This window comes from Cucurbitaria berberidis, assembly GCF_010015615.1.
Source record: "Cucurbitaria berberidis CBS 394.84 unplaced genomic scaffold K460scaffold_5, whole genome shotgun sequence".
Lineage (NCBI taxonomy): Eukaryota > Fungi > Ascomycota > Dothideomycetes > Pleosporales > Cucurbitariaceae > Cucurbitaria > Cucurbitaria berberidis.
In genome coordinates, this window is record NW_024468939.1 from 976,894 (window position 1) to 1,002,606 (window position 25,713).

Sequence of the window (25,713 nt, forward strand, 5' to 3'; positions counted from 1 at the left end):
TCAGCTTGTTTGACAGGTCGGACCGCATCGCATGCGAGGCCTTTGGAGAAACCCCTTGCGGACCTCCCTCTTCCTCTTATCGTGAGACGCTGCGTGATGATGATGATAGTTGAGGAAGTGGTTTGAGGACAGTCCAAGAAAAGGGGTATGCCTATTCTCTCTTAGTTGGAAGTATGTTATATTGGTTGGATTGCGTCCTTACAGGTTGTGGAATTCCGTATCTACAAGACTATCTCGTCTTTATGCTGATTGAGCGACCTGCTCAGCTTACTGCATATATCTGATTTCTCTTAATGTCAATACTTACAGGCTGTCAAAGCTACAGAGACTATGCACTACTACCTCTGAGCACGTTGACTGTGACCACTAGGTAGTTTGATCTTTCCTGTTAAAACATTCCGGCTCTGTATTCCGTCCCGGAGCTCAAACAAGCGCACTCGGACATGTCCAAGTCGCCGCCCCACGCCCTTTACAAAAACTCTCCGTTGCTCTGTCACTGCACATGGAAAGATCATCAAGGAGTACCCAATGTCTGAATCAAATGCAGTCACCATTCGGCCGCGAGAGCCTTCCGATCTCCCCGCGCTCATCCGAATCCTCACCGACGTCCATATTCTGACCAAATATCCCGTAGACGGCCCTTCAACCTTTTCGGCCAAACTAGAAAATCCCAATGCATTAAGCTCCATCGTTGCATTATGCGATGGAAATCTCGCCGGCCACGCGCAGCTTCAATCTGCATCGGTCCTCAACTCTGCGGTCATAGAGTCGTTAATATCCCACGCTCCAATCACCTCATTCGCTACACTCGTCTCCCTGTTCGTGGACCCGAGGCTTCAAGGCAAAGGCATTGGGGCGAGACTGGTTGAAGAAGTGGTAGCATGGGGAAATAAAGAGGGAAAGAGGTTGGTGCTTGTTGTTCTGGAGAAGGATGTGGCTGCTATCAGAATGTATGAGCGAATGGGGTGGGAGCGAGGGGTTGAATATTTCTATGAGAGTATTCAGGGAGTGGATTACAGAGCCTTTTCGTATTTGGCGCCGGTGTGACGTCCTCTACCTGAGGCTGCGATGTGGCCCTTCTCGTGGCAATAGAGGTTGGAGTTTAATTTGTCGAGGCAAATGTGCTCACCAACGTCCTAGAGCATACTGAAAACTCAATATGCAGACCTTCGCATTGACCGTCTTACCTGATGGTTTGCACCCGGGAACGGGACTGAAACCATTACAACCAGTGTCGCTGTAGTTCTTGCAAACCCCTTAGTGTCGTGGTATCGCTAGAGCTTGATGGTTGTAGTTATAGCTGTACAATATTCTAGGTTATTATACATCTACTACACTGATATATGTAGGGCTAGTCGTACCTAGAGGAGAGTTCTTGGTTTGAAAACTCAAAGCCTCTATCCACTATCTCTGAGCTTTTCTTTCTTGTGTTTGATGGCTAGATATCCACCGAGTGTGCAGCCGATTACGAAGAGCGTGCAGAACAGCATTATCGCAATAATATACGCTGTTTTATCCTTCCATCGTCTCCGTAACATATCACCTGTGTTGCTCCGGCTCCTTCTTGAGTCTAGTGAAACGTAGCTTCGTCGCCAAGGTACGCTGTCTAGGACATCGAAAGATTCTATCGATGCGGGAGATGGCGGCGCGGACGCGGGATCAGACTCAGCGTATCGCAGACAGAGTAGCTCATTCGCGAAGGTCGTGACATCGTCAGTATAGGGTGAGAGGGGTCTGTAACCCGCAGTCGTTGGTCTGGAAATCGTAGTGGACATCTTGAGCGGTTAGTCTATGGCAGCGCTGATAGGACGGCGCAAGCGCCTTGTGCTCACCAGAGGCATGTTCGCCAGCCTTGTTACACGAGTAGAGTGAATCGAGCACCAGAGTGAGCAGAGCATTGTAAGCTTTAAGAGTCGGCGTCGCATTGATAATAATAGACATGAAACATGCATCGAGTGGATAGTTCTTACGGCGCAGGGTGTGTTGCGTCCGTCCACTTGCGCAATGCATTGAACAGGATACCAACGTAGACTGAAACACGAGAAGCGGGAATCAAGAGCAGGCGTGCGTGGAAGACCAATCCTTTATTTTGGCGACCGTTTTCTATAACTAATGCTCGTCATAGCCCTTTTCAGCCCCGCTGTCAAGTACAATCTGATGAGCTTACGATTTAAGCTAGCCCATATTCCATGCCAATGCATGCTGTGTTTTTCCAACATTCCTCCGCAGGTGCAAAAAGTGATGAAGACGCCCAGAGATCAAACGGGTGTCTAATAGATTTTAAAAAGAAAAGAAGGGTATCTCTGCTCGCCTATGCAACAACAGCTGCGATACAGCTTCATTGTTCTGGCACTAACCCTAGTGGGAAATATTCGTGTTCCAATTTCAGCCTGTTCTTGCATACTCTCCCTTAGTGCCACGGTCCAGATCAGAATACCCATATTAAGTGGATGTTATATCCAAGAAGCGGGAAACTTCGTCTGACCGTGACCGATACACCAAACTGAGCCGTTGACCAGAGTCGAATAAGCAAAGCGATGGACGACCGTTAGGTTTTTGGGGTCGGATGTGACATAGGAAATACTTAAGCAGGAACGACAACCTCTTTGGTATAGGGGTGAAATAGAAACAAACGCTTGTGAAAATGCTAGAGAGATGACCACGCTATGACGCTCACACACAAGTATTTTTGGTACAACGAGACATCCAAGGACGGAGGGAGATAGTCCTTGGCACTTGAAGGGGTTTAACAGTCAACAGCAACAGCCACTCCCCAGCGGAGTCGATTTTTTTACATGTGCTGAGGGTGGAGATAGGTGTTGTGGAAGTATTGGCTTTGATGCTGCATATTCAATGAGTGCTCCGGTGTGGGCGTAGACGGATACATGGGGACCGGCTGTGACTTGACAACATTGGCGTGTCCGAATTGTTCGCTCTCAGGTGTGATGGGTGGTGTGAGGCATCCATTTTGCACCATAGCAGCCCCATAAGGGTTCTTCTGGGGCGTTTGAGGTCCATACGCTTCTGATACAGGCTGTGGCGCTTCCAAAGTAACTGTTGGTGGCGGTGTAGGTGGAGCAGCTTGTCGTCGGGCAATCTGCGCTTGTCGTTGCAGGAACTCATCAACAATAGCAGACACATTCGAGAGATGTAGCGACGCATACTTGCGAGACAATACAGGAGACGGCTGATACAAGTGGTTGGATAGCCCGATTACCGTCTGCGGATCGTAAGCACCGGCCCATTCAGAAGTCCGTGCTTGCGGTCGGGATAGAACACATCTCGCCAGAGCGAGTGCGGATCTTGCAAGGACTGATGGTCGGGTGGAAACGAATTCCTTTTGAAAAAGGGCAATCTCAGCAATGTACAAGGTCATGTGCTCCACTTCAGCATCATACGGGGCCTCTGCAAGGGCGATTTGGAGGAAAGCATCCACGGTAGTGTGTCCGATGACCCAGTTGAGGGTTTGGAGAACGTGCCACTCCATTTGGGTAAACATTTCGTCGTCGTAGAGGGAGCAGCACATAGACTTGAGTTCCCGTACAGTAGGTACACGATCCTTCTTGTCACCGTACTTGGCAGCAATGAGGAGGGCCGCGCAGCCGACCAGTTGGTAATGACGCTTGTAGACTACGCGACGAGAGCAGTAGCGGTCAAGAAGATTGACAGCGAGGAATAGTGTCTCTGGAAGTAGCTGGAAGGCGGCGTGGGCTTCGACCAAAAAGTCAAGAAGGTAAGGGCGCATGAACCACTGGATCTCTGTCTGGATGTCAATTGAATTGACGTCAGGCAGGGTTTGTGACTGGCACTACGTTAGCACAGCGTCTTGCCCAACATATCAGTGGACACCAACCTCCATGTGTATCATGTGTTCCATGATATCCTCTTGATATTCATCAGCAGTCAGCCTCGACAGCTCCTCGCCAAGGGCTCGCTGCTGCATCCTGGCAATTGCCCGCTGGCGCTCCCTAGCTTCGGCTCGCATAGCATAGATGCCGTCATCGTGCGCCTCGACAAAGTATGACTCGCAGTGTCCGTAGCGGGATTGTGCTTGGTACTCCATATTGTGTGGTGTGGTTGTTGCTTATTGAAAGAGTGGACGTCGATTCTCCGGGATAGACGTGGTCAATGCCGATCGATGATACGCTCGGGCTCAAGTGAGTGGATGGCTCGTGATGGAACCGTATTAGAGAGTGGCAGCCTCAAAGGCAACAAGAAGAAAGAGTGTGATTAGTTTGGTATGAAAAGAAGGTCTCCGGTCCGTGATTCCCGAATGCTTGAGAGGTGGGAATATGATATAGCGTAGAGAGCCTGGAACAGATTGCGTTAGCCTACACCCTGAGGGAATCCGACCTTGTGTCATGCAAGGCTAGGATAGAGGTGCCATACCTTTGAAGAATTAGAGTATTACGTTAGGGAGCGAATGAGGTGTACAGAAACGCGAAAGAGACGGGGAGATGTCGAGGAAGTCGGACCCCTTGCTAATTGCATCCAGAAGCGGGGTGGAATCGAGCGCGATTTCGTATTGCGCAGCAGGTACTGTACCGCTGTGAAAAGGGAGGTCGTTTAGGCAGAGCACGAGCTAACGAGTCCGCCAATTGGGGAGGAGGTGAATCGCCAAGAGCTGGAATGTGAGAATTCCAGTGCTGGCAACCACGAGCTAAGCTAAGCAAGGATTAGGATGGAGCGACATGAAGTGCGATGATGGTGAAGGCTTACAATCAACGACGTATTCAGGCACCGAGGGCGCAGAAGACAGAGGTAGGGTATAGCCGGTTGTGGTGGTTCCTAAGTGAGTAACGTAGTCAGTAGGTGCTCCTGAAACGAATTAAGGCCCGCTGAGTGAAGGAAGGGAGCACAATCCAGATCTATCTAGCCGGCTAGTCGAAATGATAGAAGTCTAGGTACAACTATTGGAATGGGGGGGCGGCAGGCTCCGTTTAGAGACGACGAAGGCGCAAAAAGATAATCGTGGAATTGCGCAGCAAGTCCATGGGATTGTTGGGATGCACCATCACCATGATGCCCATGAACGAGAAGCTTCCGCATGTGGGTGGTCTCGTCAATTCTCTAGAGGGCGGCTTGTAGCGGGCGCGCAAGTGCTCCGTTGGCTTGCAGTGCTCCGTTGCCATCATGTGTAGCTCATTCGAGGTGGGTGAGGTGGTGGGCGACGTGGTTGTGGCATGCAATTTCGAGTGAAGCGAGATCTAGGGCGTTTGGCGAGACAGTTCTGGTCGACGTAGAAGGAAAGTGCAATCCAATCGTGTGGCATGCACCCTATGGACCCCCTTGACTCGAACCCTGCATTTGCCAGTGGACAGACAGCTGTGCTTCCAAGATTCCTCCCAGTCTTGTTATTTCTGCCCTTGTCGGCCATGTCTCCGACGCTGCTACAATAGTATAGTATACGCTCCGGCACGGCTGGCAATCTCCTGGCAGGCGGTGACCCGGACCTTGGTGGTGGAGACCCGCATAGGTGGGAATGGATCGTCCTGAGGTTGGTCCCAGTGACAGGCAGAAGAAAAGGGTCTCAGGGTAAGAAACAGAGCACGATGCTGGACATACCAAGGACAATTCAACAGAGGGCACACAAAGTCCACACAGTACAGTTACACGCACGAGGCTGACCGGACAGAGAGTCGAGGCAGACGGCTGTATTTGGGGGCAATGGACGAGTGTAGCGAGAGCTTGTTCTCAGCAATCTCTGCGTCCAGCGAGAGGTGGTTCGGAGGAAGAGGAGGCGGAGGAGGTAGGCGGGGTGAATGAGGCTCAAAGGTACAGAAGGGGTCTGATACGCTTGACGGGCCTATTCGAGGAGAGCGGTCGGGTTTGGGGACACCGAGAGCAGGAGAGGGGGGGGGAGTTTTATGGAAAGATAGGGCCGAAAGAGTCAGCACCGCATCAGATCCAAGACTCCGTGCTCGACCGTAGTGAGTGAGGAGGAAGTGTAAAGAGAAGGGTGAAAGGAGAGGAGGTGAAGTAGGAAGGACAATGTTCAGACGGGCCTGAGTTTGAGAAAACGAATGGCCAGCATCTCTTAGCAGGCTGAGTGGAGCGAAAGCGCTAAGCCTGGTTGGACGGGCGGCCAGCTTACAGCAAGGAACAGTTGCGCCATGGACGCCGCACTACACGGGCGGACGACGGTTCGATAGGCTCGGCCGTGTTGCAGCTGGCAATTCGCAGACCAGGAACACGCTTCCATATTCACGCGTCCTGGTCCCGTATCTACCGCAACGACCACGACCACGGCCACGACGACGACGACGACGACTACGACTATCCAAGCTCTCGCGCGCTGTCGCGCCTCCCGGCTGCAGTGGCACACGCACTGGCATCCACTCTCCGTGCAAGCCTCGGGCGTGGGACTGTGTGCCCACCCGCCTCGCACAAATATACTCGCTGCTGCGCTTGCTGCTCTCGACGCGGCCGTCTTTGGACGACGTGCTTGGGCAACTCTACTAAGTTGTTGTACGGCTGGGCAGCGCGCTGCTCATCGCCAGCCTCCCCCTCCCCGCTCGAATCAGAGCCCAGGAGCGTGTCCCGGTCAGCCTGGGGGCCAACGCATGCAGCTACACAAGGCGTGCAGGACGAGCGTAACACTGCTGTCCAATCTGTCCCTCGCCTGCGCGCTCAGAACAGCTTGCTTTGAACACGGCCAAGACCTGCAAATGGCACTGTGGCCGACGGCTCGCTGACTGACCACCAACCCCCCAGCCATGCATGCATGCATGCTTGCTCCATTGCCCGTGGTTCCCCTGGCATATGCTGGAGGGGCGACTGAGGTTAGCCTGCGCCCGGCGGAGCAATGCAGCTCCTGAATCGACACGAAATCTCGTCATAATTGATAATGGACGAGAGCCCCTTATTATTGTAGCGCTCCTTTTCCCTTCCTTGTGCCGATTCCACACGGCAAATCCTGGTCTCGCGTCGTCGACGGAAATAATGCGTCTTGCCCAAGTCCAGAGACAGACATGGCGATTACACCAACAATGACTTGGACCGCCCCACGGCTCGCTCACGTTTTTCCGCATGGTGGAGTACTTTAAAGGAGACTTGGGTAACATCGGTACCAGCGCTTGTAGCCGGCGTACCACAGACGCCTCCCCTGCTGGAACCTTGGGCCCGAACCTTTGAAGTTTGGATTCATCGTATCGTGATGGTGATGCTCTGCCATGGCTGCTGCACTGCACTGCACTGGTTACGATGCGCTTCCAGAAGCCTCATACCGTGCTGCATCGCCTGCCATTTTCGACTGTGAACACACGCGTCCAATATTTGCAGCACAGCAATTGAGCGCGTCTCGCTGCCGTTGCCCCTAAAATTGCCAATTCTGCTACCGTGGGGGGTAAGTGGTCGGGTGGCAAAGGGCTCCCGCTGCAGACTTTTGGAGAGTAACGACCTTCCCTTGCTGAAACTACTGCCATTTGCGGGGTTGGCGCGCTTTGGGTCCCGGTCGTCTCTGAGGAGGGCCTTGTTCCGCCGCATGCAAAACGCATCATCTGTGACGGCGCTTTGACGATGCAACAAGAGGCAGCGGATTTATCTGACGCAGTGAGAGTGAAGAGCATATTGGTCTTCTCATGCATGCCCAACATGATATCGAGTAAGGAAGCATCCCGTGCCGGTTGCGGCTTCAGGCGCACCTCAGCTCGACGCGTCCTGCCTTGTCCGTCACGTACATGCACATCAGCAGTTAAAATAAGTTAATAAGCAATTGGCAATTGGCAATTGCCGATTCGGTTGGATCCGGCTGCGAAGATTGCGAGCGGCTGGGTTGGCCCTCAATTCATCATTTACTACCAAGCCGACGGCCGTCTTGAATAATTAGCGTACCTTTCGCGTTTAACTAAATTCACATCTGAGCGCCAGAAAAACCAAGCCCTGCCCAACGCCGCGCTCTTGTATGTAATTCGTTTTTCCATGATTAGCCATCCCGCTTCACACGGTTGCTGCAGCTAAGCAGCAGCCGGCATCCGTGTCCAGCCACCACTGCAGCCCATCACGTCAGGATCCAAAGCGGACTTCTCAGACGCGAACAAACGCGACTTGAAGTGCTTGAGCCGCCAACACACGCGTGACGAAACTTTACGGACGCTGGGCTATTTCTGATTCCTCTCCGTGCCCACGCCGAGCCCACAGACGAGCATGTCGCGTGCTGCCTGTGGAGCCACTTGCATATGACTACCTTGCTTTCATCAAATTTTCTCTCTTTCTGACAACGGTGCGGATCTTCTGGGAGGCGGAAACGCCGGTATGACAAGACGTCAATTACCTTGCCACAGCAACCAAGATGCACCAGAACCCTGTAGTAGGGATCCCTAACCTTCAGCTCCATCGCTTGCTGGACACTGCATTACCGTCAGAGATCTGTGCACACTTGCACCACCGTTGAGCAAACTTTTTCAACCGTCTCGGTCATGGCTGCTCGCTTTCAATATTCAACGAAACACGCTTCCTCCACATCCAAAGCGAGGAGCAAACCTTCACTAGTGCTGCAGTCTGGCCTTTTTGAATGCCACCGTTTCACCAATGTCGAGGCTGACACAGCGACGCTTAATTGGAACACATACCCCGCCCGACGGTCCAAGCTCTTGTCTTGTGAAGGCTCCATCAATGCTTCATTGCGACAGCGTCACGAGGTTGTCGTAAGCGACACGAAGCCCTTGAGCATCCGCGTACCGCAGAAAGTTTCATCATTGCACATCCACGCCAGGTAGGGCGAGCTTACCTGGCTCGCAGAATATTCATCAAGTCATCTCCATCAAAGATAGACCCTCGAGTGACATGTTGTACATCAAATTGTTTCATACGGTGCATGCTTTAGTCGCAGGAGAGGTCATGTTCACATCCACACAAGGCATAACATAGTGGCGAAACTCACATGTCCCTAAGCCTGGAAAGACGTCAATTGCGTAGACATGTTGTACATGATGCTTGGTGACAGCACTGCTCCGACGATTACAGTAATTGAGCGTAGCAATGCACTGTCGCACATCTCAATGCCGATAAGCTGGAATTGCCATGTTCTCAGCCTTCATGTCCTTCTGACACGTATATCGTACATAGCTGAACAACGTCCGGTGCAACTACACTCTACCACTAGCCCATGAACAAGACGAAGTATGTAGATTATTGTACGAGACGCATTGGGCAGCCGTCGAGGCAATGTAGACAGACTGTTTCGGTCGAAGCGTAGACGAGTGTGGAAACGTGTTTGTTGGGCAGACGAAAGATAGATAAGATCTGTCATGTATTGATCAGTACTGTAGAGCGCTCAACTATATTCTCGGAGACATCTCGAGATATAGAACCTGTTAAACTAGCTGTGGAGTGAAAGACGACTAGCGCAAGAGTGAAAGCAGAAGTCAAAGACGTCGGAGAAACGTTGACCAGTCTCCGAAAGGACCCATCGAAAAAGTTCATGCCAAGCCAAAAGTTCGAGTTCTCATGCCTCGACATACGACATTGGTTACCGCGATGAACGTATTGTCTTCTCGTTAGCGCTGGCTCATAGTTCTGCGCTCAGCATACAAGTTACTTTGCGCCCTCGGACAGTCCCGACCTAAGCCATCATCATGGACATTCACCGATCCCGGTTCGTGCCCTACACTTCGTCCGCGATCAACGCGCTCGCGTTTTCACACACCAAAGCCGAGCATGGGAGTCATGAGCCCGAGTCCTTGAGACTTGCCATCGGACGTGCAAACGGCAACGTTGAGATATGGAACCCGGCCAACGGGGCTTGGCTGCAAGAGAAGGTTTTCTACGGCGGCAAAGACCGAAGCGTTGAAGGGCTGGCATGGACACAAGAACCGGATTTCAAGGACGCGCACAACAAGACCATATCAGGTCGGCTGCGGCTGTTCAGCATTGGCTACTCGAGTAGCGTCACTGAATGGGATTTGGCAACTGGTCTTCCCGCGCGACATTCGAATGGCAATCACAGCGAAGTGTGGTGTTTTGCCGCACAGCCCAGGATGGGCGCTAAGACACCAGGAAGAGGAAAGGCAGACAGCTATGCGCACCAAAAGCTCGTCGCCGGCTGCGCAGACGGTACCCTCGTCTTGCTTTCTACAGAAGACAACGAGCTCACTTTTGAGCGATTCGTTTCTCGCGCAACGAACAAGAAAGCCCGTGCTCTCAGTATCACATACAAGGACAACGACGTCGTCTTGGCCGGCTTTGCGGACAGTACCATTCGTGTGTTTGATACAAGAAACGGAAACGTCATAAGGAACATTTCCCTGGGAAGTGGCCCTCATAGTGGGCCGAAAGAGATCTTAGTATGGAAAGTCAAATGCCTCCCGGATGGCGACTTTGTGTCTGGGGACTCTACCGGCGACATCAGGATCTACAATGGCAAGACTTTTAGTCAGACACAGAGAATTTCGGGGCACGAGGCCGACGTGCTTGACCTTGCAGTCTCTCAAGATGGGTCGAGCATCTTTAGTGCGGGCATGGACCGCCGTACGTGCTTCTACACCAGCAAGAAGGGCGTTGCCCAGGGGCAGAGTGGAAAATGGCGTAAGATGTCTCATAAGAGGTACCACGAGCACGATGTCAAGGCTATGGCGACATATGAGGGCAACAAGCTGAGCGTGATGGTCTCGGGAGGTAACATTTGCCACTTCAAAACAACATACTTTCGCTGACAGTTCCTGGTTAGGCATCGATACACAGCCCATCGTTGTCCCCATCCGCGCGTTTGGTAGAGAGGTAAGCCGTGGTCTTCCAGCTTTGCCCCCTACCCCACCCCTCGTGAGTGCTCCGGATGCCCGACTTCTGGTCAGCTGGTGGAACACAGAAGTGCGCATATGGCGAGTCAAGCCCCAGGTTGATGGTACGGAGAAGCCAAAGGTGGTTGCACGCCTAGCACTCGAGGGCGAGGAAAACATAACATCGGTTTCTATCAGCCGAGACGGTGGGCTCCTTGCAGTTGCGACCATCAGCGAGGTGAAGCTGTTCCAAATCGTACGTCCGCAGCTAGGAGCTAGCGCAGGACTCCGCATAAGGAAATTGGATTTGCCTTCCATTGCCGCTGCAAGAACTGTGAAGCTGGAGGCAAACGGCAAATGGCTCGTAGTAGTCACCGCAACAAACGACATCCAGTTGGTCAGGATCGTGAAGACGGATGACCCAGCCGATTCACCTCGCGCATTGGACACGCTGCAGCATCTCCTCCGTCTTCATCGTGATAATCTTCCGCAGAACTCACTCAATGGACCGTCGGGGCCATATGAACGCTCCATCACACATGTCGACTTCTCCACGGACGGCAATCTTCTTGCCGTTGTTGATCTCGCTGGTTACATTGATACTTGGGTCATTGAAGGACATGAGGACTCGACTGCGCCAGAGGTAGACATTGATGATACAGCCCCGGCTGATGATGAGGAAGAGGACTCCCACGATGATGAAGATGAGACAAAGGAACAAATAACCTTCTTGGGACAGCGCTGGATACGTAATCCTTCTAGCCACCTGCTCCCACGCCTCGACTCCACACCTGTCTTACTCTCGTTCCAACCGAGCTCAGACGACGAGTTGGATCGACCGCAACCGAATGGCAACCCGGCTGTCCACCCCACAAGGCAGAACCCGCACCCTCACTCGCGCGAATTGCCTACTACAGATTACCGGTTACTGGTCGTATCTGCAGAGCATCAGTTATACCTCTTCGAGGTCATGGCTGGTCGACTGTCAGAATGGACAAGAAGGAACCCACTCTCGAGCTACCCTCACGAATATCAACAGCTTGATCTTCCAGCAAAAGGCTGTATTTGGGACATTCAAGACACAGAACAGCGAATATGGCTGTATGGGGAGAAGTGGCTGTTCATGTTCGACCTCACCAAGGACTTCCCGATCTCGGACTCTAGTAAATCCGGCCTTTCAAAGAAGCGGAAACGAGAGGCAGCTAAAGACCATAGCGGCGCCGGTGCCGCGATGACCCAGAAAGAAGTATCGGTTACCAAGATGCGGAAATTCCAAGGGGCTAAGGAAACCCAATCTAGTAAGACGAATTGGGTCGACGTGAATGCTACCAACGGTAGGACGGCTCAAGAAGACGACGATGACGACGTGGAAGAGAGTAGTCAACCACTGGCGAATCTCAGACGGACTGTTACGCAAGACAATGAACTTCTGCCCAACGGCACATTTGAAGATATGACGGGTGGAGGAGAGGTTGGTGAAGTAGTCGATCAGCGGAAACATAACGATCCATGGTGGCACACTTTCAAATACCGCCCAATACTAGGCATCCTCCCGATAAGCAGCGATGACAGTCATCATGCGCCTGAGGTGGTCCTTGTGGAACGGCCTTCGTGGGATTTAGACCTTCCTCCTCGGTTTGTTGGGACACATGAGCAGTGAGTGCGGGCTTGGGCGTTGCCGTAGAAGTTTGCAAGATACCTAATGATGTTATCCGGTATAATTGTCTTCAGGGCATCTTTCCCCTTAGTATGCTGTGAACGACCAGATGATGCGCTGCAAACTTGAGAATAACTAAGCCTCATACACCCGGACTCTGGCCATGATGGAACTAAGTATCACTAGAGTCTAATATATAGATTTTAAATTAGAGACATCATTATACCAACTTGAGATCTTGATAGTTACATGATTAAAAAGGGCAAACATGGGGTGGCAGGAGCAAACGGAGTTAACGCTCTTCTCTGCTTCCGTTGAAGTGGGGCTGCCGATTGGCTCGCTGTCGCCATAGCTTCCATGTCAACTACTATCATGATGCCTCGTCGCACCTGTTGCGAGCTGCAACCTCGCCTAGATTTCAAGGATTGCAGCTATGAGTTCGTCGCATGTACCGACTAGCCCGCCTAGCGACGGTGAAGGTCCAAGAACCATCGTATACGATTCGAATGACCCGTTCTGGCGAGATACCGAGGATGACGATGACGACATGGACTATCTGCCAGCAGAAGGTGGCAGCGATGAGGATGAAGACGAGGAAGGCGATGTTAGCTTTCATGGTAAGTACTATTCAAGAGGCAAGAAAGTGGTGTTTCAAAGCTAACATTGAGCTTAGATGCTGCCGAACGACTGGGTAACCTCAGCGGGGTCGAGATCGCCTTCGAGTACACTGACGACAACGGCGAAGACGAGGATGAGGACGAGGACGATGAAGATGACGATGAAGCTGAAGAGGGCGAATCCTCGAATCCTCAGCGGCCGGTATACATCACTCGCGAACAGATCATGCAACTACTCGGGCATGCGGGACTTGGCCGGATTTTCACATCTGACTTTACACCACGATCTGCGCGACGACGAGCTCGCGTAGAGGAAGACGAGGACGAGGAGGAAGGGGAAAGCGACCCTAGCACAGGACATGATCCCACTGGGCCTCGGAGGACTTCTGGAAGAACGCAGCGTCCGCGAGGTAGAGTGACATTCGAGAAGGTACCCAGCGAGCAGGGTAGGGCGCTCATGAATGCCGGCAACTTTGGATCCAATCCACGGAAGGAAGACACAATCAACCGGAAGAAGAGGCTAGCATACGATATCATGCGGAGAGAGCTGGGCCTAGGCAGCGACGGACGTCAGAAAAATGCCAACAGGCTGTTGAAGCAAGACATGATACCAGAGTCTGTCGCCGATACCATCATACACTACAATGCGCGATGTTATTCAGGGCAATTCTCGGACGATGGCAATTTCTTCTTCTCGTGTGCGCAGGACTTCCGGGTGCGAATGTACGATACCTCCAACCCATACGACTGGAAGTACTACAAGGTCGGTTTCAAACTCTCGTACTGAACCATTGACCAAGTTGACGTGTTCTAGTCTGTGGTGTACCCCTATGGACAGTGGACAATCACAGATGCGTCTTTGAGCCCAGACAACCGATTCTTAGCATACAGCTCGATAAGGAGTGTTGTGTGTCTAGCACCTACCGATCCAGATAATGAGGCAGAACCGAATCTCCTTGACTTCGCTAATATAGGTGGCTCTAATGCCCGAGGCTTTCACACTAACTTTGGCGTAAGCTTTCCCTGCCTTTGCCTCGCTCAAAAGACTAAAGTAATTAGATTTGGTCGATACGATTCTCAGGTGATGGTCGAGAAATTGTAGCTGGTACGGGCGACAATTCCGTCTACGTCTACGATATTGAGCGGCAACAGTCGGTCTTGCGTATACGGGGTCACGATGATGATGTGAATGCAGTTTGCTTTGGTGACTCACAATCGCCACACATATTATACTCTGGCTCCGATGACACAACGCTCAAAGTCTGGGACCGACGAAGCATGGGTGACGGCCGCGAAGCGGGTGTTTTCCTCGGCCACACTGAGGGCTTGACCTATGTCGATAGCAAAGGAGACGGTCGGTATGTGCTTAGCAACGGCAAGGATCAGACTGCGAAGCTATGGGATCTGAGGAAGATGATGTCTAAGGAAAAGGCTGACCAGATTGATCCTAATGCTTACACGACGCGTTTCGAATATCGGTCCAATGCTTACGACGACACTCTTTACCGGCCTCATCCACATGATTGTTCCCTTGTAACCTTCCGTGGTCACAAGGTTCTCAAGACACTGATCCGATGTCACTTTTCGCCACCCGGTAGTACAGATTCACGATATGTCTATTCAGGCAGCTACGACGGTTCCGTATACATCTGGAATCTGGACGCAACCCTAGCCGGCAAAGTCAACGTCCTGAAAGCAACTAAAAATTCTCGACCACGGGATCCTGATCTGCTAGCTGAGACGTATGATTACTGGGGAAGAAATGGAGGACGCTGGATGACATGTGTCAGAGATGCGAGTTGGCATCCACATGCGCCGATGATTGCCGGTAAGTTTTCTTAGTGCGCGGGCCCTTGATCCTTTAGAGCACACATTAACATGAGCCAGCTACATCGTGGAATGGATGGGGTACTTCACAGGGAACATGCACTGTCCATACATGGAATGACGGCGTGGAAGAAGATGAAGCAGAACCTCAAGTTGGGCGGAGAGTCAACGCGCAGTTGCAACACGATGAACGACTGTACAGAAGTGCCGAAGGCAGGTCGAGACGACAGCCTATGTGGTACGATGACTGGATGGATAATGATTGAATGTGCATAATTTGATGACAGATACAGGTTCCCGATGGATGAGTAGATATAGAAGAGGTTTTGGATTGCCATTTCTCGTTTGGCGGCGCATACGGGCATCTGATGCGGCCTTTTTGGGAAGCGTGGGTGGCCACAAGCGCTTTGGCGCAAAGCTGGTGTTTTGGTGCACGTTAACTCTGAGTATATTCAATCGAATGGGGATTTGTTGGACAAGCGCGACGTGAAGATTGCGCAGGCTTTCAAATTGGATATAATCAAACTCCCGCTGACCCAATGTCCGTATTGTACAGCCATTTCGGATTTGCCATGCCGTCTATGTGAAGTTTTCGGCGCCAATTGCCCCCTAAACCCTCCTCGAGCGCAATACAAGATGGTATGATGGAAGGGAACCGTTAAACGGTCGGAGATCGCAAAATCGAAGATGATTGGTGTTGGTTGGCTATGAGCCTCCGACGAGGATGTTGTTTACGGGAATGTGGACGAGCTTGACGATGTAGCCGATGACACCTAGCAATTTGGTCAACCTTTGCAATCACGTCAATGTATACGCATCAGTTTACGGACCCATGATCAAGAATCCGATTCCTACTGCTTGCGAGATCCTGATGAACTCCTTCTTGTCAGGCTCTGATATGACGTTAGCATCTATTGTCATAGGACGCGTCGCGGGAGTCGTACTGGTGCAGCGATTCATGAATAGAGTGCCCTCCCTGAGGAACTCGGCGGGCATACTGTGCGACAAGTTAGCCCATCAAGTTGCTCATCGTGTGGCGCTGGTTTCTGCGTACTCGGCAAACTCCTTGACGTTCTCCATGGCGACTAAAGTGTGCTCGGGGGAATAGAGGTGATTTGGTGGTGGTGTCGAGAGAATCGCAATATCAATTGAGGTCAGGGCAGCTGTCCAAAGAATACGGAGAGGAGAGCAATCTGGCCTTGCGGAGAAAGCCGACAGGGGTTAGTGACCGCCAAGTACGCTAAGGGCATGCCAGCTCCTTGCAGGGCCGTCGTCACCTTGTTCGACTTCACCAATTCTCCCACAGATCCAGTCTTACCGCAATCTTCCTCGAGGTTTGTTGCAGAGCCGAGATACTCTACTCACTTCAGTTGCAGACCCGACTACGATAAGCTTTCGCAGCTGTCCGCGCTGTTCGCATCGCACCGACGCGCCAAAAGGGGATCGCGCGCGCTGCAAGGACGTGTTTGGCTTCCACATTGGAGCGCATCCTCCTACTGTTCCTTCTGCTCTCATTGCTGGTAGCGCATGGTATTGCGCCATATCATTTCGCTAGGAACTTGTATCCCACAATCACGCTTTGCGCAAATCTGTACTGGGAGCTGCTGGCGAGGTCCAGGCACGCGCAAGAGTTCAGGCTGAGGCTACACATCACATTTCTCACACGCACATCCTGTACCTTCTACACAACCGCATCTGCCAGAGGCGATCGGACTGTCATATCTCGCGTCTAAACTGTCCCTTGTCACCACGCCTCGACAGCGGCACTGTACGTATTGCCTCACTCTACGCTGCGTCTGTTTCATCCATCGCTGTTGCATCGCAATTGGGCTACACGCGGAATCTTCTCTAGAACTCTACATTTTTGTCTTATATTTCGCTGATTTGTATCTTGCATACAGAGTTGCATGTACTTTGGCCATTGATACCGCCATTTCAAGTATCTACAAGCCAATCAAAGCAAGAGTCCTGGAATTTATCTCACCGCTTACTGCAGTCCACTTAACAAACCACAGCAAACATGGCCGACGACGACAACTTCGACATCGACATCTATGGCGACGACACCTATCAAGAATCCGGCGCACAGCAAGATACAAACCTGACTGATGCCAATGCACCGAATACAGATGCGAATACCGGCGAGTCGAATGCCTCAACTGGGCAAACCAAGTCCGAAGGCGGTGACCAAGCGATGAAACAGGAGACCTCGGGTGACACAACAAACGGCAACGCGCATCATGAGAGCAGCACCCAGCAGATTGCAAGCACAGGCGGCTCGGCAGGTAACCTAGACGTTCACAAACAAGCTCCTCAACAACAAGGCACGAAACGCAAGCAAGGCCAAGACGATGACCGCCCCACTGACCCTGGTGCTACAGCAGCGCTAATGATTAATGATGTCAACTGGTGGATTAGCGAGGAAGACATCCGTGGGTGGGCGAATCAAAGTGGCTGCGAGGATGAGCTGAATGAGGTCACCTTCAATGAGCATAAGGTTAATGGCAAGAGCAAAGGGTAGGCAATGAAACCGTCTTTGGAAGCAGCATTTTTGCTAACTCTACTTCGTAGACAAGTCTACATTCAGCTACAATCACCGCAAGCTGCCACATCCCTGAAGCACCAAATAGACAACCTATTCAAAGACCAAGCCCACACCAAGAAGCCGACCGCTATTTTCAATCCTCCACATCACAACCCATTTAAAACGTTGCCAAAGGACGTTCCTCAGCGGGAGAAGGGTGGGCGAAATGATCGCGCTACAGCAGGAAGTTATGGCAACCAAGGTGGCGGCAACTTCAACCGATCCTACAATGGCCGGGGCAACTTCAACAATAATAGAGGTGGCAACGTAGGTTTCCAGAACAACCGCAACTTCTCAGGTCCCGCGGGTGGAAACATGGGTGGTAATAACAACATGGGAGGCTATGGTGGGCAAGCGCCCATTAATACCTTTGGCAACCCCATGGGCGGCATGAACAACTTTGGTGGCGGCTTCAATCGCGGTGGCATGATGGGCAATAACATGCGCGGCGGCATGAACAATCGCGGCGGACGTGGTGGCAACATGGGCATGAACACGATGGGCGGCAATCCGATGGGTGGTATGAACTTACCTATGAGTGGCAATATGATGGCAATGGGAGGCAATATGATGGGTATGGGCGGCAACATGGGAATGATGGGAGGAATGGGTACGTCGAGGGCTTTTCTTACTACCGGTGACTTGACCCACATGTTTTCGGCGTTGAATTCGTTTGGGCAAATGCTAACATATCATATAGGGGGTGGCTTCGGTGGCAATCCACAGCAGTTTAACCCGGCGTTCTTTCAAGGGAATCAGGGCGGTAACGATGGCAGCTGGCAGAATCCCCATGGTGCCAAGCGACCACGGCCGGAGTGATAATCTGCCACAAAATCCGCCAGATTTCGATCAGTCACGCGAATTGAACTGGGCTTACAACAATGCCACGAACAATTCCAGTGTATGGGGATCCCCGCTATTGACCTAGTTGATACTGGCGAAGTTTGCAACCTTAGGACTACGCTGGCCTCGCGATAGTCCAGCTTCGTGGATCTAACATCCTTTATTTTGACCCAGGACCTGCGAAATGGACCTATTCCTCGCTTCTATTTTTTTATTACCCTTGGCGTTCTAGGGGAGGCAAAGTCATCATTTAGGAATCGAAAACTTTTCCCACTCTTGTTTTCCTAGCAATTTGTCTGTTAACCAACCCCTCTAATCCTGCATATTCGGGACGGTGTTGCGGTGTCAACTGCCTGGAGCAGGCAAGCATTTTCCAGCTCCTCTTTCTATGTGTAGAACCTTTGCAATGTTCTTGTGTTTTGTTATAGTCTGTGTACATGACACTGTAAACCTTGTAACGCATGATCTCGGCGTCAATTCGGTTGCTTCCCTGGGTACATGGTCGATTTCCTATTCAAGCCAGTCGACTGACTGTAAAATCGCAGAACCATTTTACATTCAACGTCTTCAGATGGCTGACGAGGTCCTTGGTGGAAAATTAACGTCAATCTGGCTAATTTGGAGGTTAGGCCCGTCGGGACCTGCATATGAAACTATATCCGGGGTATGCAATATAGATCCGACGGCAGGGAAACAAAACTTGCAGTTGACCAATCACGTAACTAATGATGGTGGGCCATTGTTCTGGAAACCTTCCGTGCTTCTTCCGCCCTCGAAAACCGGGTAAGAAGGCAGTTACACTAATATAAGCAAAGAACATGAATGCACCACCCTTTGAACTAGTCTAATTTAGTACTTTCTTAGGGTGCCACTTCATCTATGGATTTAATCACAAGGTAACTAACAAGGACCGAATCGCATAGCTTTTTGGTCCTTTATAATACCGAGGTGATGAAGCACTTGCATCATTCTTGCGGTTCACTAAAGTATATCTTCTCATAAGTCTACAGCTTCTCAGACCTCCTGTGTCAGTTAAGAAGACCTCTAGGATCAATAATGAGGGTGTCCTACTCTAGCGCAGCGCTGCTGCTCAACGGTGCATTTGCTCTCGCTCAGTGTACGTCCAAAGCCCCGAATTCCTTTCCGAAGACTCTAACAGTCAATAGCAACCAACGGCACTCGCGTCACATGTCCTTCAACCTCCAAGTTCTCCGCCATCCCTGCATCCAAATTCTTTGCCGAGATCAATCCCGGTTGGAATGTTGGAAACACCCTAGATGCTGTCGAGACTGAAGGCAGTTGGAACAATCCACCTGTCGTCGCCAGCACGTTTGACGACGTCAAGAAAGCTGGGTTCAAAGGCATCCGTCTACCCGTCACATGGGCGTACCACTTTAATTCGCAGGGTCCGGAGTGGAAGGTTGATGAGAAGTGGCTTCAGAGGGTTTCTGATGTCCTCGATCTCATTACGGATAGGGGTCTTTATGTGATTGTAAATGTGCATCATGATAGTTGGACATGGGCGGATTTGACACAAGCGAGCACGAACGTTACCGCGGTTGAAGAGAGACTAGCGAAGTTGTGGTATCAGATAGGCACCAAACTCGCCTGCAAAAGTGAAAAGGTCGCTTTCGAAACTATCAACGAGATCCGTGGAACGACCGCGGAACATGGCAAGATTGTCAATCGGCTGAACAATATCTTTCTCCAGGCCATTAACGATGCCGGAGGTTATAACCCGCAGAGAGTTGTCACGCTTGTTGGTGTAGGCGAGGATGCCGTAAAGACGTCTCAGTGGTTTGAGAGGCCAGACGCGAAGTTTAAGAACCCATGGGGGATCCAGTACCATTACTATTCGCCCTGTAAGTCTAATCTGCCTTCGTTTCACTCTATACGTTCTGACATCCCCTTAGATGACTACATCTTCCAAGCCTGGGGCAAGACCACCTGGGGCTCTGAAGCGGACAAGGCAAGCTTAGAAGCCGACATCGCTGCTGTACGCAGAAACTTCACAGATATTCCCCTCATTATCGGCGAGTGGGCCGCTTCACCCGTGGCCACCGAGACGGCGGCACGCTGGCGGTACTTTGACTTTTTCCTCCGGACTGCTGCAAAATACAACACCGCAACGATTTTGTGGGACAATGGTGCAGATTTCCTAGACCGTGCAACACACCAGTGGCGTGACCCCGTCGCACTAGACATCTATCGCAACGCAGTAAAAGGCACTCCAAACGCACTGCCCGATAGCACGACCGACGGTTCCATAACGAAGCAACAAAGCTCAGCGTATATCTACCACAAGAAGGGCACCAATGTCAATGATACCATCCTACCATTCCACTTCAACGGCAACACGCTCAAGAAGATCACAGCCCCCAACAAAGCCCTCACAAAAGACAAGGATTACAAAGTTGCAGGCGAGACCATAACCTTCTCCGCCTCCTTCCTCGCTACAATCTTGACACCCACTGCCCCCACTGGCTCCCTCGCAAATCTCACCCTGTCATTCAACAAGGGCACTGACCTCCTCGTGAACGTACTGCGATACTCCACGCCCGTGCTCGGCTCAACTAGCTCCGCGCTGCCCGCGACGTCAGCCGACCTGCTCATACCCATCACATGGGCAGGCCAGAATCGGCCTGCCGCGGTAAAAGCCGTCAAGAGCGACGGTACTTTCTTGGTCGATGACTGGACGCAGAACCTGCCTGAGTTGCAGCGCGGAAGAATGACGTACAATGGGCAGTGGAATTGGGATGGGAGTCATATTATTATCAAGGCTGCGGTGCTAGATGCGATTAGAGCGGCGGGCAAGACGACGAGGTTCACGATTGAGTTCTATCCTAGGGAGGAGGGGAACTCGGTGGATTACACTATCACGGTGTAAGTTGGGGGAGAAAGTGAGGAGAGTGCTATCGTTGCTGGACGGGTAGATTCTTTGTATATATTCGACGGTATGTTGGGTGAAATGGGGCTGTATATATGAGAGTTTTGATGAAGCCTGGAGACAAAGAGATTCTAGGATTCATTACTATGTATGTTGTATGTTTTGCCTCTTTTTCAGTTACTCTTCTTTACTACAGCCAGTTGAGACCGCACAGGAACATTGTTTTCCGGATTCTCAGTATTCGGGAATCCATCCAAGCCAACCTCTTTCCTGAATAGCACGCAATGTGTACTTCCGCCGAAATGGAACATGCCACTCTCATCTCCCTTCTTGACGTACTGGCCTTCCTTGACCGTTATATCGCAAGTGCTGACTTTCGTCATGCCAACACCCAAGAAACACACCAATCCCAAGTCTTTGTTGTCGGCTTCGAAGATGATGGCTCGCGTGGCCGTGGCGGTGAGATACTCTTGCCCCGTCTTCTCCCCTTCGGCGTCGATACCTCCTTTTCGTGAAGGATCACCGAGACCCTCGAACAGTGGCTCGGAAAAGTAGGTGCCATCCTTAACATATGCTTTAACAACTTTGCCGCTTACAGGTCACCCAGAAGTTTCAGTCTAACCTGATTGGGTGACATACTTTGCGCTCTCCGGAGCATCATCAAATCTTAAACCACCAGTAGTCCCTCTTTACCTCACTATACGCACACTGTACCCGAGAGAGATGCTACTCTGGGTGCCTATTTAGCGTGTCGAAACCATGTCTCAGCTTAGCCAACTTGACGTACGACAGAGCGGTCTAGAAACGGTCTTACAACCGGACGCTAGTAGAAAAAGCATTTGCCGATACAAACAGCTAGCTATATCTTTCCAGTTCTACTTGCCTCCCCATTCAAGGAATTGACTACACCCTACTCACTTCACGACCGATGACAGGGAAGTCGATGGCAGGTATGCCGGCAGCTTGTTGGCGTCTGATGCTCAACAGCCTGACCGCTAGGAAATGCTAGAAGCTTGAGATCTCAGGTCTCACTACTCTCTTTCAGCGCCCCGCACAGCACAGGATATGAACGGGGCGAGATGTGCGGAGGCAACTCTTCTGAGACCCTCTGAATACTGCTGGTGGCGTGGTACATGTCAAGGCGAAGAGAATGAGACAACGTCTTGTTACAAGAACACTCAACTTCCGCACACGTCTCTGTCTCTTACAACCAGTATCAATTCCTTCGTTTGCATCATTTCTAACAGACCTCAGTCGGCGACAACATCAACATCGGGGTAACGAGATGAGCAAGACTGAGAATGAGCGACCGGCTTATCTACGTTTACCGGTGGTGCTTCTGCGCTGCGCGCAATTGCTACTAGCGATTATCGTCCTAGGATTTGATGCCTACTGTATTCACTACGTTGCGTACAGCGTCTTGATCTACTCGTTGGTCGTTGTAAGTACACCTGATCGATTGCACTCGGTAACTCATGATTCCAGGTCCTTTCTACCATTCTAGTCTGCACGTATCTGCTCACGTCACAATACATTCTACCGAAGCTCAACAATGTACACGTAGCGTTAGGGCTTCAAATATGGATGCTTGTCTTTTGGAGTGTAGATCTGGGACTTCTAGCGTACCTGGCAAACTTATGGGAGCATCCTCGATGCGCCTACGGATTTGAGGCAGAGTCACAGTGCACGACGTACGCAAGACGGGCCCCATCTCTCCACAAAAGGATCACTGCCTCAGCCAAAATGTACTCTGCAGCACTAATTGCAAGCGCGGTACTGGCGGCATTTGAAGTGTGAGTATGATCAAACTGCGTGTGGTGCTCCACTGACGTGTCGCAGTATCCTCTGGATTATTACCAACGGCATCCTGCTCCGAGACGTGGCAATGCACCACTCGACTATGTCGCAGCAAGATGGATGGCGGGATGCGTACGTTCCTCGGCAACATAGTCCCGGAGTCCAGTTAGGATCGAGCCAAGCTCATCACGAGCACTGGGACACGACATCTGACACTTCCATACCTCGATATACAGCTCAGCCAATTCTTCCTTCGCCCGAGGAGCCTGGTGATGGCCAACAATCTATATACTCGCAAAACTCTCTCACTCCTGAGTCGCTGAGCTCAAGCGGCCCTGACAGGGTACGTCACTTGACTTCGGAGCCTGGGAGTCAGCAACTGCGGAGCAACTCAGGGCTACATCCTGAAGGCTCTGCCATCTACAAAAGTTCTATAGTCGAACCTGTGGAAACGCTCCCGTTTTTCGTGCCGCGGAGGCTACACAGCCTTGATGATCTGTTTGTTATCAATTCCTCAGGAAGTTCCCTGAGAGACGTCGACATCAATTCAGATCGAGGAGAGAGTGTTTGTGGTGTACCGGCTACTCCATGAGTATCCTTGATATTGGAGCATTAAGCGTACATGCAATGGTGGCCTCGGCGAAAATGCATGCGTTCGAAAATGTCTACAATACCAATTCGCATCATGACTACACCGTTTCTATTGAATATAACACAAGACGTTAATTCTCGCTCTGTCCTCGATGTGACCTGACGTTGGTCAGCGCTGGCGGACACTTGGATTTCCGTCATCTAATATTCTCACTCCGCTCTCATGATTTCACTGTGGGTGGCACTGATCCTAGTTTGTGGGCCCTCAAATGACCGAAGCACGCATCCAAGTGGGCGCTCTCATGGACTTGTTGCGATTGTTCGGAGATATTCGTGGGACATCAGAGAGGTTTAGGTACTTGAATCTGCAGAAAAGAAAATGGTGGTTTGCACAATGAGCGATGAAGGTAGCCATTTGGTTGAACTTCAGAAATGCTGAATTTGGCTGCGTTCACAGGTACCACGCAGGCTCAAAGATGATAGTGATAACGGTACTGAAGGCTAAAAGGATTTTCAAAGCGCCTGCGCCCTAGTTAAGCTATTGCTAGTTTTTATAAAAGTACTTTAAATGCAGAAGTATTTATAATTATATTAATTTTTTTAAAATAAATTAAAATAGTTGCAAACTATAGTTTTAAACTTTATTATTATTTTTTTATAGTACTATATATTAATTTTCTGCTCTAATAAGTCTGATGCAAGTTTTAATTGTATCTGCTTAATAATTTAAATATAAAAAAAGTTATTTGCTTTTAAAGCTTATATAAAGCTACTTTATTTTATAATTTTTATTTTTTATTTTTTATATTTTTAATATATAATAGTACAACAAATTCTTTTTTTTTTTGCTTACTTTAGTATTAATTTTTTAAACTTGCTTTAGCTAAAACTACAAAAGCTTTTTTTTAATAATTTTATTATAAAAAAAATTTAGCAATTTATAAAAATAAAAAAAAATATAGCTATAATGCAACTTGCCTTTTTTTATTAAAATTATATAATAAGTAAAAAGCTTTTATTTTTTTATACTTATTTACTAATAATATACTAAAAGCTATACTAAGTATTAAGCCTACTAAAGTAGCTAAAATAAAAGTTTTTAACTAATTACTTAAAAAACTAATTAGCTAAACTAAGTTTATAGCTAATTAGATATATATAGCTTTTTTTAAACAGTTTAAAAATATAATAAAAAAATAACTAATTAGGCTGTACGGACTATAAGCGCTAAAATAATAGTAAAAGTTTAGTATTTAGTTAAATGCAAAAGCAGAAATTAGGTAACTAAAATATTATTTTTATTAAAATGGGCTGGTTAGGAAACTATAGTTGAGAGCTAGACTACCCTAGGCGGAAGAAATTGAACGCGTACGTTGAGGAGACTTTGAGAACTTTGAGAAGTACTGAAGGCTAGGAGAACAAAGGAAAGACGTCAGGGTCCACAGATAGAGAGACCATCAGATAGCAATTAAAACTCTGAAATTTACGCTACAAATAGACCGTTTTTAGCATAACACTCAAACTTGACCAGTATGCATTAGATAGAGAAGGCAGAATATATTCCAAGCCACCTGAGACAGCTTCATTCTAGGCGATCAATTAGGCCTTAGTAGTACTTTTCGAGGTACCCAAAAAAAGGATCGAAAGCTAGGGTCTAGTCTTTTAGAGTCCACTTGCAGCACTTCTCTATCATGGTCGACGCATCCCAGGGTCCACCACAGGATCCTTGCAATCTGATAAGGGATTTGCGTGCCACGATATGTCTGACGAGTGGTGAAAATGACTTCTCGAGGCACCAAATTCTTCCATAGGGGTTACCCAGAAGTCCATACGCAAAACACACCTGGTTTAAAGGTCCTGGAGATACTGAAGGAAGGCTACCATCATGGTGGCAGCTCCCTCAACCATGTTCCATAATCGGACGGACTGTTCAGATCCAGCTTCAAGATGAATGGTGAATGAGTCGGGGGGCATACTGCAAGGATGCAACAGAGCAGTGCAGAGTAGCCATGCAACTATAACACAGACGTATTTATGAGCCTAAGTCATCCCGTCGCGCAGCTGAGATAAGTCCTCGGATGTATATTGAGCCCACAGAGAGGGTACAAGGTTTGTTGGGAGTCCGGCGTGCCTTAGTATTCTCAGCTTAGATTTTCTAGACAAAAACTCTTAAGCCCTTCGGCGTGAGCCTATGG

At 50.1% G+C, this 25,713-nt stretch overlaps 10 protein-coding genes across 10 annotated transcripts; 6 read left to right on the top strand and 4 right to left on the bottom strand.

Annotated features, from left to right (window-relative positions):
* Window positions 1–528: 528 nt before the first annotated feature.
* Window positions 529–1,047, top strand: K460DRAFT_379720 (acyl-CoA N-acyltransferase; the record flags this gene model as incomplete). Its single annotated transcript, XM_040935188.1, has 1 exon — window positions 529–1,047. The coding sequence occupies one exon, from the start codon at window positions 529–531 to the stop codon at window positions 1,045–1,047; it is 519 nt and encodes a 172-aa protein (XP_040784252.1).
* Window positions 966–1,853, bottom strand: K460DRAFT_369700 (uncharacterized protein). The gene is made up of 3 exons (XM_040934004.1): window positions 1,833–1,853; window positions 1,362–1,775; window positions 966–1,300 (listed from the first exon to the last, which is right to left on the bottom strand). Exons 1-2 carry the CDS (start codon window positions 1,839–1,841, stop codon window positions 1,398–1,400), a joined length of 387 nt encoding a protein of 128 aa, XP_040784253.1. The 5' UTR covers window positions 1,842–1,853; the 3' UTR covers window positions 966–1,300; window positions 1,362–1,397.
* A 938-nt stretch (window positions 1,854–2,791) lies between these two features.
* K460DRAFT_379721 (uncharacterized protein) lies at window positions 2,792–4,063 on the bottom strand (the record flags this gene model as incomplete). Its single annotated transcript, XM_040935189.1, has 2 exons — window positions 2,792–3,802; window positions 3,854–4,063. 2 exons carry the CDS (start codon window positions 4,061–4,063, stop codon window positions 2,792–2,794), a joined length of 1,221 nt encoding a protein of 406 aa, XP_040784254.1.
* A 5,390-nt stretch (window positions 4,064–9,453) lies between these two features.
* Window positions 9,454–12,596, top strand: K460DRAFT_397865 (small nucleolar ribonucleoprotein-like protein complex subunit). Its single transcript, XM_040936182.1, has 2 exons — window positions 9,454–10,614; window positions 10,667–12,596. The coding sequence occupies exons 1-2, from the start codon at window positions 9,576–9,578 to the stop codon at window positions 12,373–12,375; spliced, it is 2,748 nt and encodes a 915-aa protein (XP_040784255.1). The 5' UTR covers window positions 9,454–9,575; the 3' UTR covers window positions 12,376–12,596.
* A 209-nt stretch (window positions 12,597–12,805) lies between these two features.
* K460DRAFT_358419 (WD40 repeat-like protein) lies at window positions 12,806–15,082 on the top strand (the record flags this gene model as incomplete). The annotated part of the gene is made up of 5 exons (XM_040932102.1): window positions 12,806–12,989; window positions 13,046–13,752; window positions 13,804–14,001; window positions 14,049–14,817; window positions 14,877–15,082. The coding sequence occupies 5 exons, from the start codon at window positions 12,806–12,808 to the stop codon at window positions 15,080–15,082; spliced, it is 2,064 nt and encodes a 687-aa protein (XP_040784256.1).
* Window positions 15,083–15,521: 439 nt separating this feature from the next.
* On the bottom strand, window positions 15,522–15,896 carry K460DRAFT_318976 (secE/sec61-gamma protein; the record flags this gene model as incomplete). Its single annotated transcript, XM_040930409.1, has 4 exons — window positions 15,522–15,589; window positions 15,647–15,709; window positions 15,761–15,813; window positions 15,871–15,896. 4 exons carry the CDS (start codon window positions 15,894–15,896, stop codon window positions 15,522–15,524), a joined length of 210 nt encoding a protein of 69 aa, XP_040784257.1.
* A 940-nt stretch (window positions 15,897–16,836) lies between these two features.
* On the top strand, window positions 16,837–18,219 carry K460DRAFT_358420 (uncharacterized protein; the record flags this gene model as incomplete). Its single annotated transcript, XM_040932103.1, has 3 exons — window positions 16,837–17,333; window positions 17,388–18,010; window positions 18,101–18,219. The coding sequence occupies 3 exons, from the start codon at window positions 16,837–16,839 to the stop codon at window positions 18,217–18,219; spliced, it is 1,239 nt and encodes a 412-aa protein (XP_040784258.1).
* A 1,080-nt stretch (window positions 18,220–19,299) lies between these two features.
* Window positions 19,300–21,232, top strand: K460DRAFT_388571 (glycoside hydrolase family 5 protein; the record flags this gene model as incomplete). The annotated part of the gene is made up of 3 exons (XM_040935704.1): window positions 19,300–19,360; window positions 19,410–20,105; window positions 20,157–21,232. The coding sequence occupies 3 exons, from the start codon at window positions 19,300–19,302 to the stop codon at window positions 21,128–21,130; spliced, it is 1,731 nt and encodes a 576-aa protein (XP_040784259.1). The 3' UTR covers window positions 21,131–21,232.
* Window positions 21,233–21,303: 71 nt separating this feature from the next.
* K460DRAFT_409152 (uncharacterized protein) lies at window positions 21,304–21,767 on the bottom strand (the record flags this gene model as incomplete). The annotated part of the gene is made up of 2 exons (XM_040937227.1): window positions 21,304–21,693; window positions 21,753–21,767. The coding sequence occupies 2 exons, from the start codon at window positions 21,765–21,767 to the stop codon at window positions 21,304–21,306; spliced, it is 405 nt and encodes a 134-aa protein (XP_040784260.1).
* A 648-nt stretch (window positions 21,768–22,415) lies between these two features.
* Window positions 22,416–23,519, top strand: K460DRAFT_419720 (uncharacterized protein; the record flags this gene model as incomplete). Its single annotated transcript, XM_040938030.1, has 3 exons — window positions 22,416–22,571; window positions 22,616–22,923; window positions 22,970–23,519. The coding sequence occupies 3 exons, from the start codon at window positions 22,416–22,418 to the stop codon at window positions 23,517–23,519; spliced, it is 1,014 nt and encodes a 337-aa protein (XP_040784261.1).
* Window positions 23,520–25,713: the final 2,194 nt, after the last annotated feature.

What these genes read in the sequence shown, in the direction of transcription:
- K460DRAFT_397865 (XM_040936182.1), top strand. Translation starts at nt 9,576, where the DNA reads ATGGACATTCACCGATCCCGGTTCGTGCCCTACACTTCGTCCGCGATC. An exon ending in GAGCGTGATGGTCTCGGGAG is followed by an intron (nt 10,615 to 10,666) that starts GTAACATTTGCC and finishes GTTCCTGGTTAG; the next exon opens with GCATCGATACACAGCCCATC.